The sequence below is a fragment of the Aspergillus pseudotamarii genome (genome assembly GCF_009193445.1).
Source record: "Aspergillus pseudotamarii strain CBS 117625 unplaced genomic scaffold BDV38scaffold_73, whole genome shotgun sequence".
NCBI classification, from domain to species: domain Eukaryota; kingdom Fungi; phylum Ascomycota; class Eurotiomycetes; order Eurotiales; family Aspergillaceae; genus Aspergillus; species Aspergillus pseudotamarii.
In genome coordinates this window covers 166,325-179,818 of record NW_022475087.1, presented here as the reverse complement: position 1 = coordinate 179,818, position 13,494 = coordinate 166,325, and the positions used below count along the sequence as shown (strand labels likewise).

Genomic DNA, 13,494 nt, shown 5'->3' with positions numbered 1-13,494 from the left:
TCATTTTAGCACTTGATCGCGCCATCATTGACCGATCTAGTAGCTAGAATCGGAAAACTCTGCAAAACGAGTTGAGCTTCAATGAACGTACCAGGGCCGTGTAACCGCCAGCCTTATAGGCCAAGGAAAAAAAAAAAAAAATAAAAAAAAAAAAAAAAAAAAAAAAAAAAAAAAAAAAAAAAAAAAAAAAAAAAAAAAAAAAAAAAAAAAAAAAAAAAAGAAAAAAAAAGGGTGGTGCATACAAGATACGGCAAAACAGAAGTCAAAACAACTGTGGATGAGAACAGATCATTTTAGCACTTGATCGCGCCATCATTGACCGATCTAGTAGCTAGAATCGGAAAACTCTGCAAAACGAGTTGAGCTTCAATGAACGTACCAGGCTCTGCAAAGCGACATATTGCTATTTAGGCGTAAGAAGGGACGAGTCACGCAATCAGTATAGAACATAGAGCGTCAAGGATTTCACAGGTCAACTTACAGAGAATGACTAGCTGCCGGACCGGCAGCCTTGGCTGTTTTTCTTGCATGAAGAGCAGTGGCAAATGCAATGGTCGAAATCTTTTATAAATGAGCTCTTGATAGGCAGTGGATCTCGAGCGAGAGCTATCAGAAAGGAAAGAAGCACAAAGAGAGGGAGAGAGGAGAGGAGTCAAACGCGAAAGAGCGGAGATGAAGAGGTGAAACGGACATAAAATTGATGATAGTCATAAAGAAAGAAAGTCGCAGCAGTGGAGACAAAAGACGGGGTTTGGTGGGTCAAGACAAACGTACAGAAACAAGAGTCAGTCATGCTTTTGTTTGACCCGTGACTGTCTCCATTCAGCAAGGGCTTCCACTAACTATCGGATTCTTTTCCGATCTTTTAGTCAAGAACATCTTTTTCACTCCGCTTTTCAATCACTCGTATTGAATGAAGACCACAGCCTCTCATTCTCCTTTCTTTGTCTGACATCTCTGGGTAATAGGCCCAGATCCTTGTAACGTGCATCTGCAACCATGACTGAGAAGGTATAGTACCAAACTGTGCAGGAAGATGGATTGGTGAAGTCCTACGGTGAAGTTCTAGTACGACGCAAGGTCAGCTGCTATATACATTCCTAACACCCAACACTACGTCACATCCTCCCTATCCGACTGGCTCTGAAACCGAGATTGTAGATGATGATCTCAGCTCAGCTTTCTCCTGCCAATCTACCCAACCCCACAAGATCATCTATATCATTGAAGCACTTTCGTAGCGGCCTCCAGGCGCTCGACGATGATAGAGCGCCATTTCTAATAGAAAACCCACGTTAGCGTCGTCATCATAAAAGCTTAGCAGCGTGTTTTCTTCCTTACCTGGGCATTTGCTGAATCACCGGCATCAAAACTCTCCACCAACCCAGGGTACGTCGCACCCGCGTATCCGGTCCACAGGCCAGGCGCAAACACCACATGTTTGAACCAGTGGCGCCCATCGAGTCCGGGTTCGTACAAGAAAGCCCGTTCAAGGGCCTTGTACTTGTCGTTAGCCACACGGATCTGGAAGTAGAGCCTCACCTTCTTCCACCACAGGTACCAGGGGAGATTTTCATCCAACTGGGAGGCCAGGTCAGCGGCATAGGCGTCAAATTTCTTAGCCGTAGCCTGGAACTCGGCCACTGCCCTGTCCAGAGACCCAAAGTCGAACTCGCCACCAGGCAATTTCTTTGCGCCGGGCTTGATCTTCTCCAAATATTGACCGAGACCAGCACTATAGTCAGACGCACTAAAGGACAGTACAGGGGCCTCGACCAGCTTGGCAGCAGCCAGAGACCAGAGCTTAGTGCACGCTTCATGATAGAGCCAACCAGGATCCCCAAATCGATCCATCCAGTCGAAGCTATCATAGTTGGAGTGGTAGTGGTATACGGGGTCCTTGGGGCCACGGCCGAAGCCCAGGTCAAGGCTGGCCACGCCCGCAAAGTCCTGGAAAGCAGTGAAGTCACTACCGCTACCCATGGTTGCAATGTAGCCATCCCAGACATCGCGTACTGTTTGGCCTTCAATGGTCTGGTTGGGAGACTGGACAAGGCTAGTAACCTCATAGATCAAACTGTTCAGGAGCGGGGCCGCCCGAGGACCAAGGACCGTCCCAGAGGCAGCTACGTCAACATTGAGATAGGCAATATTGGCTTTGGAAAGCCAAGGAAGCTTGTCTTCCACCCACTCTGTTGACCCTAGCAGCCCATACTCTTCTCCGTCCCAGCTGGCAAAGACGATTGTGCGCAATGGCTTCCACCCTGCCTTCAGAGCTTCGCCAAAGCTGCGAATAACTTCATTGAGGACAGCGGAGCCACTATTTGGGTCTCCAGCACCACCGGCGATCCAAGCATCCCGGTGATTACCCAGAATGACCACCTCGTCAGGGATAGCACCCCTGATAGTGCCAATGACATTCCACAGAGGGGTAGTTACGTATTCTTGTTGATTGTCCAAGTTGATTACGACATCATCCGGTGAAGGGCCAATGTTATATTCAACGCCCTTGCTGCCAAGTTTTCCACCTTGCCAACCCTTAGGGAAGTCCGCTGCTTTGGGACCATGTCCATTGAGAGCCTTCAAGAAAGGTATGGCCTCTTTGTACGAGATTGGAATCGAAGGAATGGATGGGATTGCATCACTAGGGTCCTTACGGTCACATCCGGGCTTGGATGGCCAACCAGGTGTAGTCGGGTCGCCGGGTGCAAAGCCTACGTCACCCAAATAGTTAATCAACTGCGGCCAGTTCTCGATTTAGCACATGAGCGCTGAAGGGACTTACTCAGGAATTGGGTGCTACCCCGTTGCACAGCACTAGGATTCCGGGCCGGACCCTCGGGGTACGGCTTGTATCCGTTCTCCTCTGTAACCTCACCATCGTCTTCCGGATCGTCATACAAGATCACACCCACCATACCCAGCTCCTGTGCGCGCTTCACCTTCAGCCCACGGAAGATGTGACCATACTTGGCGATCGCAATCTTGCCAGCAAGACTGACATTGGCATCAACCAAATCTTGGTAATCCTGATAAGAGCCGTAATTAACGTATACAAATGGAGCAGTGACATTTCCAGTGGCAGAATAGCCATGGAAAGTAGGCACGCGATCAGGCAGACCACTGGTGCCATCCTCTTCTAGGACGTCTTCCTCTAGGGTAGCCTCGAACGTAACTTCGGTCTTGTCCTTAGATGTCTTAAGCAGAGCCAGGCGGTGCTCCAGAGGGTAATTGATGTAGACATCGTAGGCCACGATGTCGGTGTCCTGGATGCCAAACTCTTGCCAGCGCTCCTGGGTCCAGATCGCCTGGCTCAGGTTCTTGCCGGCGAGATGAGGCCCCGCCGTATAGTAGCTGCTCCATTCCCGCGCTTTTTCGGCGGACGGAGTCGTTTGAAGAATTGCCTGCAGCTCTTCATATGTGAGACCGTGGCCCTGAGGCCAGGCTTTATGGGGGAACGGGTGCGCCCCAGGGAAATAAGACCAGATGGAGCCATGCTCCCGTGGGAAGATGGCCGAGGGAAGGAGGAACAAGAACAGAGAAATCACGAGTAGTGTTCCGAGAGTGAAGCTACAGAACTGTCGTAGCTTGTGGTGGGGGTACCGGTGCCGCTGGGGAGCGACGTTGACCACCTGCAGAAGAGGCGTGGATTCGGAGGGCGCCATGGTATGTGGCATGGACTTCTCCCTCATCTCGGGGGGCATGGTTTCAACTAAGTGAATTGAGGAAATCGGAGGGAATCGCGGTCAGACATGGAACAGACGATCGCTCGCATTGATCGATCTGGGTGGTTAAGTGACAGCTCTCCTATGCGGGATTGGAGAAACGGTGAGGGTTTGAGGGCGGCGTCTGGAGTGGCTTTTTATCTAATCGGAGTCCTTAACTACGTAATGGACAGTCATTGGGTCTCTTTATCGGTTCCGTGCGGAGTCCGGTAGCAAAAGCGGAGCTCAAAGCTTATCTATCATCTTTCAGTACTTACTTTCTGTACCGTATTTGCCGAATACCCGTTTGACAGTTTACATACACCATACTGTAGAAATCCTACATCGGTTACTATGTAAGCGACGACCCGGTCGCCTTCTTAGTTGCATTGGCTGCTCTTGTAAAGATTAAGTCCGTACATTGAAACCCACGAATCGCACGCCATACATTGCGTATATGAGGCAATCTTCCATCATCAACACCATTGAAAGCACAAAAACAACACATAAAACACAAACACAAGTGGTATCACGTGCCACGCTTTTCTTATATACAATCAAGACCAGACACATCGTATGCGACGGGAAAATCAACAAAGAAAGAAAGACATAAAGAAGAACACATGGTTACAGTTACAGATCAACTGAACGCCCCACAAGTTCTTCGGGAATCGGAACCTTGTCGTTCAATGCGAAGTTTAGCTTTTCACCAAGATCGATGCTGTCGCGCAAGATCTGCCGAGCGGCCTCGTCGCTGACCCCCATGTCTTCCTTGACCAGCCGGACCGCCAATTCAGGCACGAGCACAGCTTGGGCGTAACCCACAACGCCAGCCGACTTCACAATGTGGTCGCTGGCGGCCAGGCGGCGTAGTTTACGCGAGAAATGTGTGGTCAATGCTTGTAACCTGTCCAACCCTTGCATTAGCATCGGATAAATCACAATTCTGGGAGAGTATCAGAAATATATCTCACATTTTACCGGAGCCTCGAGTACCGTAATAACCGCAAGAGATCGTCTCCAAACCATCTCCCTCTAGTGTCAGCCGGAAGTTCTTGGCTTTTCCAGCCTTTAACGTGGAATCCAGGATGTTTCGGTAATAGGACTGGCTATCTGGAACCAGAAGGGTCTCCAAGTCGTCAAAATAGTTATGGATCCGGTCGTCGAACGTATCCCAATCGATAGCTGGGTAGCCCTTATCATGCCACTCTTTCTCGGCCGCGGTCTTCTTATGAGAATCGCAGAACCGCTGCTGTTCTCGGATGCGCTGTTTCGGCTGTGATTGAAATCGTAACAAGAGTTCTGGGTCCACAGGTTCTTTACACCAGGGACACAGAGACTCCTTCGGCTTCGGCGCATCACCTGCCTCATCTAGTAGTATGTCCTGTAGACCGGTCTCAGATAACTCGCTAAGCGGAGAGCTGAGGGGCGAAGCATCGTCATCATCCGTATCAAAGATAGCAGGTTCTCGAGCGGAGGAGGGCGCAAAAGAGGAGCTAGAGACAATATCATTTGGAAGAGGGGGAGGGGCCTTAAATTCCGCGGATGAGCGCGATTTAGATGGCGGACTTTTGATATCAATATCCTTGGGGACCTTAAATCCATCATCCTTCTGGGATTCCGTATCCACGTTCTTTATTTTCTTCCCAGCATTCGGCGAATCCATTTGTAAAGGCGTGCTCGGCTTTCTGGAATAGACTGTCGAGTTGCGCTTCTTCATGGACCCATACTCCGCCTTGTGCTTCTTTACACCTTGCGAAGACCACCCACACTCTGAAAAAGGATCGCCATTGTCATTCTCCTCGTTAACAGTAACTACATCTTTCAACGTCCTCTTACGACTCGAGCGTTGAGCTCTCGGACTGTCAATTCCTCTCTTCGATCGCGGGGTTCGTGATGGTGTTCCATTTTCTCTCGAAGTCTCAGCTAGTTTCTCCTCCAACGTTGGCCCTGGGCGACGAGGCGTGCGCTCATTCTCGAGATCGTCATCTAAACCGGCATTGCTCCAAGTTTCTTCTTCGCTGGAGCTCACCGGCTCATCGTCCGTGGCTGGTTCGGGCTTAGTAACAGGCTCAGGAGCTTCTTTGTCCTTGAAAGTCGAAAGAAGATGTTGCCCGTGGTAATTTTGTCTTGTCAGGCGGTTCGAGGCGTAGCTCGAGTCGGGCTTCGGCCGAGGGGTGACCATAGTGGCTTGGGTCGGGGAGTGGTTTGGAACGTGCGGCGTGTTTCAGGGCGGTTGCGCATTTGTTTAAATAAGGAAATATTGTATAGGGATTGTTTTATAAATGAATGGGAACAGAGAGTCAAGGCAATCGCTCGAGGAAATTGGGGGGGTGGCAGGAAGAAGAAGAGGAGAAACGCGTGTGGTGACACGCTATCGGTAACTCCGCATTAATTAAAATCAATTGAATTGCTAAGAATAAAATGTAAGGCGCAGCTGATCCTTGGCTTCGACTATTGAAGAAGATTTGACCGTCATTGATGGTTCATTTAATGTAGCTTCATCGATCTTTTATTCGGTAATCATATAGGAAAAAGAAGAATAATAATCTATGTGGCAAATGCAGCTAAGGGGTGTTGACAATAATCTAGACCGCGTCGTAAGACTCGGAACATCGTAATGGCTTGCAATCCTGACAAGAAATGAAGATGCGCTCAAGAATAAGAAAAAAAAAAAAAAAAAAAAAAAAAAAAAAAAAAAAAAAAAAAAAAAAAAAAAAAAAAAAAAAAAAAAAAGACTGAGGGAAAGAAAAGGGCTTATGAATTAATCACGATGCTGCATCGTGCCCTTGATTGAACAATATGCAAGAACAAAAAGATATGCACTCCCGACCAACACTCAATCAATAAATACGAAACCTGGGGTCTCCAATGCAGAATACGGTCAACGGTTCGCACCTTCTATGAAAGTGAATGATGAAAGTATGAGGAAGTAAAAGCAAACATTGGGGAAACAGAGGGTGAGAAAGAGAAGAAGTCGAAGATAGGGAAAGACAAGATACAAGAAAGGCAAGCCAACAGAAGACGAATGAAGCAAAAATTATTCGTACTTCACTGTGAATCAGACAACAAATAGCGTATAACCAAGCTTGGCAAATGCGTCTTCGTTCTAATCTTTATAGTCGTGGAACCACATCACTCAAAACTCATATGAATCTCACCTTCTTCCCCGTTCCCGATGTCGTGATCAGCCCAGGCATTGGGCTCGAGAGCCAATGCACCAAGTGCACTGGCACCGACACCAGCAGCAGCGCCAATACCAAGACCAGCTGGCGTCGTCAATGATGATCGCAGCTCTGGCCGTGTAGAATGGGCATCGTACGAAGTAGCAGTTGTGGGCTCATAGAATGAATGTGAACGGGGTGGTGGCTCATGATAGGAGGTGTCGAAAGTCATTTCTATCTCTTCTTCTTTATGTGTAGAAGGCTGCTGATCATGGGATGTGCTGGGCACAGAGTAAGGCTCAGGCGGCGACTGGGGCGCGGACTTGATGAGATTGGCAGCCTTAGTAGTATCTTTGCTATCTGACCGAGTCGGCGTAACTGGGGCTGAGCTGGACGGGGAATTCAAATCAAGCTTCATGGGAGGCAAGGTCGACTCGAGTTGCTTGACTTCAATACTTTCGGATGCAAGCTCGGCTCGGATCGCATCGATGTCGAATAACACGCTTCCGGTTCCGTTGCTGTCGCTCGAATCTCGCGGCGTGGCATTGTTTCGCTCCACGTCGTATGTTTCCCAACCTTTCTTTTGAGCCAACTTTCCTCGTTTGAACAAACCGAACCGTTTCTTTTCTGGTTTTGCCTCGGCTTCTCGTCGGGCCTCGTCGATCTCGCGGATAAGCTCTCTTTGTCGCTCGGCGTGGTTTTCTGGATCGGGGTCCTCGAGCTCTGCAAACTCGTCACCTAAGACTTCCCACCCAACCTCTTTCAACAGCCGGGGCATTGCTGCTCGGTAGTCCATATGACCGTTCACAAGCTTGGTAACGTCGAAGTTCTCAAGACCGGGGATCCCTTCCACTGGAGCGAGACCAGCCACACGCATAATTCCACCGCTGGTTGCACGAAAGAGATAGCCCAGGATCCAATCATTTGAGGAATACCCATTCACAAAGCGGCCAGATACCACACTACGAGCCTTCAAATATTCATCTTTGTTAGCCACAATAGGCGACCCGAATAGATAGACGTTCTGCACAAGCCCGTGGGCACCTCGATCTGCAAGCTCTTTTAGACAAGAAAAAATAAGCCGAGAGCCGAGAGAAAAGCCCAGGAGCGTGACAGGCCGCTTCCCAAGGTTGCGCTCCATCAAAGAATCAGCCAAAATCAGCCCAGCTGCGTTCGCGCGAGCCAATGAAACGATCCATGGGTTATCAATCAAGTACGAGAGTTTCGTAAGAACAAGTGGCAACTGCAGAGACGACATTAGAGCAACTAGAACAGTGCTTCCAAGGACTTGTTGCAACCCTTGAGTTAATGCCTAGGAAACAGTTAGCAACTCCCAGCGATATTTGTACATAATAAACACGTGCTGACACCTACCTCTGTAGCAAGAATGTTGATGGTATCTCCCATACTCCGAAGCATTTCAGGCTCCCAGAGAACCGAATATAGATCTCCCATTATAGGATCCACCGTACTAAAGGGTAATCGGACGTCATCCACCTTACCAGTCATCCAACCGGACACGGTGACAATCAGGTTGACTCTTTTGTTGTTGTGCAGGGGACGGTACTCGAAAGTCTGGACAGCTCCAGTACGTCTGTTGGAAGCCCTCAACCCAATCGTTCCTCCGGTCAGGGTGCCTCCAGAAGCAATAATCGCTGTACCTCCCACCCCTCCCAGGAATGCACCGGTTCCTGAGATTCCTACGGTGGTAAATCCAGCTGCAAGACCAGCACCAATCACTGGGGCCAACAACCCAGCGGAGAGACCAATGACCAGCCCCCCACCAACAGTGGCCAAGCCCATAACAATGTATTTCCGTTTCAAAGCCATCTTTCGGCGTTTTTCCATGTGATCCGACTCATCCCAGGTTTCCTTGGCCGCCTCTTCCTGCATTTCTAGAGCATCAACCACGCGCTTTTCGAACCGGGCAATCTGTAGCCAGGACACTTCCATAGACTCGCCTACTTTTTCAAGTAAGGACCGTGACCGCGCATCATAAGCCGAATCTGCAATGAGGACAAGGAAGAGATCACAGAGCACCGTCCACCGAAGATCTATATCGATCTTTGTCGACGTAGGAAGCTGGGAGGGGGTTCGAACTTCGGGAAGATCTTCGCCCTCGTGTGTCTCATACGGTGGAGGAGACGTTGACCTGTCAAAATCAGAGGATAGGCTACCTCGATATTCGTCCTTTAAGCTCGGAGTCGTGGGGGATGATAGGGATTTCTTCGGCGTGTCGACTTCGTCAGCTAAAGGATTCTTGACTCGAGCATTCTGCATGAGAGGCCGGACAAGATCTGCAGGTTGGACACCATGTTCCGCCAATTGTTCAATCATCACCTGCTCAGCGGCATCGATATCCATATGAGCATAAATCCGAGCCATTATTGTTTGGCCCCATTTACGCATCGAGTCAATGGTCTTTTGTCTCGCCTTGCGTGTACCCTTAGTTGAGGGAACCCGGTCCAGGTCTCTCGTCATCTGGAATATAGCTAATCTGGTCACCCCGACGTATGCTATCCTTTGACTCTCGGTCAGCAGATCCTTTGTGGCCTGCAATTGACTGACAGCGTCGCGCAGCTCTTCGCCTTCTACACCAGCAGAGTTGTGAGCGGCATCTTTAAAGAGATAGCTTGTATCTTCATCTAGACTTGTCGCCGACTGAGCGTCTTCATCAAGTTGCACTCGGGTGTAGCCCTTCCCGGCGCCTCCCAAGCCCTGGTACACTGCGTCATTATCCTCTGGTTTGGCACCACGAGCAACTAGCCTCCCGAAGTCGTCGTAAACATCGAACTCGTCAATAGCAGGCATATCCTGCCACCCACCGTCACTTTCTGCTTCATCCTCATCTTCTGAGTCTTTAGACTCATTAAGTCGCTGATGTGACCATTCCGATGCTTTCAGACTCGACCGTTTGCTTTTCACGGCATCCGACTGTGTAGAAGCAGAGGGGTTCTCTGTATTTGGCTTCTCTGTGTAAGGAGGTGGCGGGGGACAATCCTCCTGGTCAGGGAGGGGGTTACTAGCGGTGGCATGTTTTTCATTGCCCACAGGCACGCTTGAATCATTCTCTCGGGGAAGCTCAACAGAATGTGGCTCCACTACCGGTGGGGTTTGTGTCCTTTTCTCTTCGTCTTTGCCCTTGTCGACTGGTTTTGTGCTGTCTTCCTGGGGTGCTTCTGGCTTCGATTCATTTGTTACGGGCTTGCTCTCTTGTGAAGCTGGTTGATTATTACCCGTGCCCGAGACAGCCTCTTCAACATCATGAAATTCTTCATTATCCGATGATTCAGCCGAGCGTACAGGCCTAGCCCGAACCCGAATGGGCAGCCCAAACTCATCTACCTCTCCCGTTGTCGATTCTGCAGTCGGCCCACCCCCCGCATTGCCTCCGACCGGACTAGCATTTTCCTTCTGGGGATCGATATCGGGGGTTCCTGTACTGTTTTCTGCGGCCGTGGTCTGGGAATGCTCCGGTTCGTGCGAAACAGCTTGGGAATGATCGACGGCGGGGTCGCGAGAGTGGTCAAAAGTCGCACTGGAGGTCATACTTCATCGGTATTCCTAGGTTGAAATCGGCTTCAATCACCCAAATCCTTTCATTTACCCTTTAAACCACCGTGAAGATTCCCGCATAGACCACGCATAAGATCACCCATGCGCGCGAACGCACTGCCACGAATTTCCTAAGCTGCAATGTACTCACACTTTCCGAGCACGGACTGTGACGAGCTCAGACCGTAGGGGAGCTTAGTCGTACGCTGACCGTCGACAATATCGTTTGGGAAAAAAAAAAAAAATAGGACAGACGGTCGGTATAGATTCAGGGGAACGGGATTCCTCGTATGACACGGGGGGTTTTCACCGATAGGCAGCAGGAAGGAAGGAGTTAGAGGTCGTGGGGAAAAGCCGATCGGGTTTGTGGGGAGGGCAACGACCTCTGTTTTTCTTCTTTTCTTCTTTTCTTTTCTATCGAAATGTGTATCGTGGACAGCAACGATTCCGGTCTTGGCTGGGTAACAAGCCTCTCTGCGACCGGGGAGTGTGGTGCAATCGTCCCGAAAGCGGCAATGGAGTGGAATGAACCCGTGGTTTGCGGAAGAGAACCTTAAGGGACATGGTCAGTGAGGGCCTGTCACGTCAGTGGCTCTTTAGTGTGCCTCTCAGTGGGTTTTTATGGGTATTTTTAAACAATCCGCCCCCCCTCAATTGTTGTCAGCATTTGATCTTCTTTATATGTCATCAGAGAACTCTGTCAATCAATCTGATACATGATCGATTACCATTATGAATTAGGTTACATCCGATCAGATCGTGGTCTTTTTACTAGTCTATCGGCAATACTGAATGCGTTACCAATTGATACAGGTTTGGGACAGGTCGATTAGCTAATCCGAGGCCTCTGCGGAGTTGATTTCCTTGACTGACTTGTATATCAACTCCGTCGAAGGGTTGATGATATAAATGTGAACTCAAGCGATGCTCAACCATTTGAATCCCTATTTGAACCCTACGATCAAATTCGGAAATCACTCCAGCCATAGAACGAACGAGGCTGTGGGGGGTTTTTTTTTATACGAACTGGACATATAGCATTATCTAGAGCTTAAAGAAGGATTGTTAATCAGACAGTACTAATTATCAGAGACTTTTTTCAAGGAACTCATATCCTTCGTTCTCTCACAAATGTTTTTGACATGGCTACGTCACGAATCTGGTCTTGTCTTTATGGGCTGTGATAGATCTGGGCGCCAGTGTAGTTCATTTTATTTTCTCTATGTTGCTCTCTTATTGACCTTTTACTTTATTTTTAATTAAACTATATATGGGGGATTTGTCTCTTTCTCCAGGGGTAGGACCCCTCCTTTAACTATCTTCTAACTTGAATTCCAATGCCAGATGTAACAGTGGCTGTGTTGATTAGCTTAGGACTATCGAACTATTTTAACTTTTATTGCTAGGAAATAATGTGTACTATGAGCGAGTCTAATAAAAAATCTATTCATTTCCAGCCTATAACCATCGTAGAAATTGGAGCCGAACCCTCTTCTCGGAGCAAGAAATTAGGTGCTATGACTTGTGACTCTTGTCTGTCTACCTGTGCGTTAGCTCTGTTAGCCTGCCAGCCTGGGTCCGCACCTTGGGCATGTAGATGCTATCATTAATATGAATATATACTATAGCTATTTTCCTCTTGATGTCTATTAGGTACAAGTCAAGCGCTCTCCCACTGAGATATAGAGGCGTATATATATGAGGGCTTATCTATTTATGAGTCTAGACAGTTTTGGAGGAATAGGGGAGTGCCAGCAGCGTTTTTTAAAACATGTCAAAAGTCTTTCTTGTGTATCTTAAAAAGCTGTTATAGAGGATGTATCCTTTTAAAGCCGTTAGGTAAATACAATATTGCCACAGTAGATTTACAAAACCTCCGGTGCTAGAACCATGATGTAATAACTTTCCATGGCATATATTTTCAAAGAAAATTGTTATTTGGACCTCACATTAAGTTCTATATAGGAAGGCATAAGACTGTAGGTATATTGGTACTACTCTTAGTTGAGCGGGATTAGTGTAGAATAGGAATGTCGAACACACCTCAGGGCTCGAGAGAGCGGTTCTATGCACAGTAAAAAGATAGTTGGTTCGATAAGATTCGGGGATCTTGAACAGGCTAGTAAGACTACACTTAGATAGGGGCCTGAAAAGTGCCTATAGAACTGAGTGATATTGGATTTAACCTCACCTACCTACTTATAATCCCTAGGGGGTCACCATTTATTAAGTCAGGCGACTCGCTTAACTTCCTTATACATATCCAAGGCGATATCCTGAAATATGAATATTTGACACAAAAAGTATGGAACTTCATAGTCCATATAGCAAAGAAGATAACGAAAATATACACAGAGTAAAAATAACAAAACTGAACAACCCTACCCTTCCTCAATCAATCCCATAAAGCACCATATCATCTAGTGAACACCAGAAGGTCCCGTCATATTCTCTACCCTGAACAGAACCACATCAGCACCATTATCCCACGACGGTGAAAAAGTCCCAATCACGGTGGAGAATCACTCACATTCTAGAAGAATGACCTCCCTCCACCGACGTCTTCGCCGTACCACCCTTATCTAGATCCTGTTGAGGGTTCCGACTCTGGTCGGTCTGTACGCCGGCCACCGGTTCGGCATGCGGATTCGAGAGGTCTTCTCTGGCGTTGTCGGCTCTTGATCTGGCTTGTTCCATCAGGGTTCCTGGTTACAGGGTTCATGAGTTAGTTGTTGTTGTTGTTCCATTTGGTAGGAGTCATATCGGAGGTTATTGGGGTACTCACGGGCCGAGGGCTCTTTGTGAGATAGATCGGGTAGGCCTGACATATTGTTTGATGTGTAGTTATTGTAGACGTGTGACGGTCTGCCAATATAGTAGCTGCTTCCTATGAAAATAATTTAACCGTCTGAACGGGTTTCTATAAGCCTGTTGAGTCGTTAGGGTTGAGGTTACGAAATTCTACGTCATAAGGTGCTCATCAGCCTGCCCTTATTGGAAGTTGAACATGGAAGCTTTTTCAAGTACTAAGGATATCTTAACACGACGGTCCAATTGTTCCGGACATGGAT

At 48.2% G+C, this 13,494-nt stretch overlaps 4 protein-coding genes across 4 annotated transcripts; all 4 read right to left on the bottom strand.

The window, feature by feature from the left end:
- Positions 1-759: 759 nt before the first annotated feature.
- BDV38DRAFT_197092 (M28 family metallopeptidase) lies at positions 760-3,880 on the bottom strand. Its single transcript, XM_032052379.1, has 3 exons — positions 2,786-3,880; positions 1,342-2,714; positions 760-1,278 (listed from the first exon to the last, which is right to left on the bottom strand). Exons 1-3 carry the CDS (start codon positions 3,702-3,704, stop codon positions 1,222-1,224), a joined length of 2,349 nt encoding a protein of 782 aa, XP_031909096.1. The 5' UTR covers positions 3,705-3,880; the 3' UTR covers positions 760-1,221.
- A 187-nt stretch (positions 3,881-4,067) lies between these two features.
- BDV38DRAFT_197117 (RTC4 family protein) lies at positions 4,068-6,189 on the bottom strand. Its single transcript, XM_032052380.1, has 2 exons — positions 4,679-6,189; positions 4,068-4,611 (listed from the first exon to the last, which is right to left on the bottom strand). The coding sequence occupies exons 1-2, from the start codon at positions 5,887-5,889 to the stop codon at positions 4,338-4,340; spliced, it is 1,485 nt and encodes a 494-aa protein (XP_031909095.1). The 5' UTR covers positions 5,890-6,189; the 3' UTR covers positions 4,068-4,337.
- Positions 6,190-6,424: 235 nt separating this feature from the next.
- BDV38DRAFT_259837 (TMCO4 family protein) lies at positions 6,425-11,119 on the bottom strand. Its single transcript, XM_032055863.1, has 2 exons — positions 8,243-11,119; positions 6,425-8,180 (listed from the first exon to the last, which is right to left on the bottom strand). The coding sequence occupies exons 1-2, from the start codon at positions 10,415-10,417 to the stop codon at positions 6,840-6,842; spliced, it is 3,516 nt and encodes a 1,171-aa protein (XP_031909094.1). The 5' UTR covers positions 10,418-11,119; the 3' UTR covers positions 6,425-6,839.
- A 1,478-nt stretch (positions 11,120-12,597) lies between these two features.
- BDV38DRAFT_259834 (uncharacterized protein) lies at positions 12,598-13,285 on the bottom strand. The gene is made up of 3 exons (XM_032055862.1): positions 13,209-13,285; positions 12,954-13,128; positions 12,598-12,880 (listed from the first exon to the last, which is right to left on the bottom strand). The coding sequence occupies exons 1-3, from the start codon at positions 13,249-13,251 to the stop codon at positions 12,844-12,846; spliced, it is 255 nt and encodes an 84-aa protein (XP_031909093.1). The 5' UTR covers positions 13,252-13,285; the 3' UTR covers positions 12,598-12,843.
- Positions 13,286-13,494: the final 209 nt, after the last annotated feature.

Coding starts and splice junctions, on each gene's coding strand:
- BDV38DRAFT_197117 (XM_032052380.1), bottom strand. CDS start 5,889: ATGGTCACCCCTCGGCCGAAGCCCGACTCGAGCTACGCCTCGAACCGC. Junction 4,612..4,678: donor ACTCGAGGCTCCGGTAAAAT/GTGAGATATATT, acceptor AGGGTTGGACAG/GTTACAAGCATTGACCACAC.
- BDV38DRAFT_259837 (XM_032055863.1), bottom strand. CDS start 10,417: ATGACCTCCAGTGCGACTTTTGACCACTCTCGCGACCCCGCCGTCGAT. Junction 8,181..8,242: donor TCAACATTCTTGCTACAGAG/GTAGGTGTCAGC, acceptor ACTGTTTCCTAG/GCATTAACTCAAGGGTTGCA.
- BDV38DRAFT_197092 (XM_032052379.1), bottom strand. CDS start 3,704: ATGCCCCCCGAGATGAGGGAGAAGTCCATGCCACATACCATGGCGCCC. Junction 2,715..2,785: donor GGGTAGCACCCAATTCCTGA/GTAAGTCCCTTC, acceptor TGGGTGACGTAG/GCTTTGCACCCGGCGACCCG. Junction 1,279..1,341: donor GTGATTCAGCAAATGCCCAG/GTAAGGAAGAAA, acceptor GTTTTCTATTAG/AAATGGCGCTCTATCATCGT.
- BDV38DRAFT_259834 (XM_032055862.1), bottom strand. CDS start 13,251: ATGTCAGGCCTACCCGATCTATCTCACAAAGAGCCCTCGGCCC. Junction 13,129..13,208: donor TCACAAAGAGCCCTCGGCCC/GTGAGTACCCCA, acceptor CCCTGTAACCAG/GAACCCTGATGGAACAAGCC. Junction 12,881..12,953: donor GGAGGTCATTCTTCTAGAAT/GTGAGTGATTCT, acceptor GGTTCTGTTCAG/GGTAGAGAATATGACGGGAC.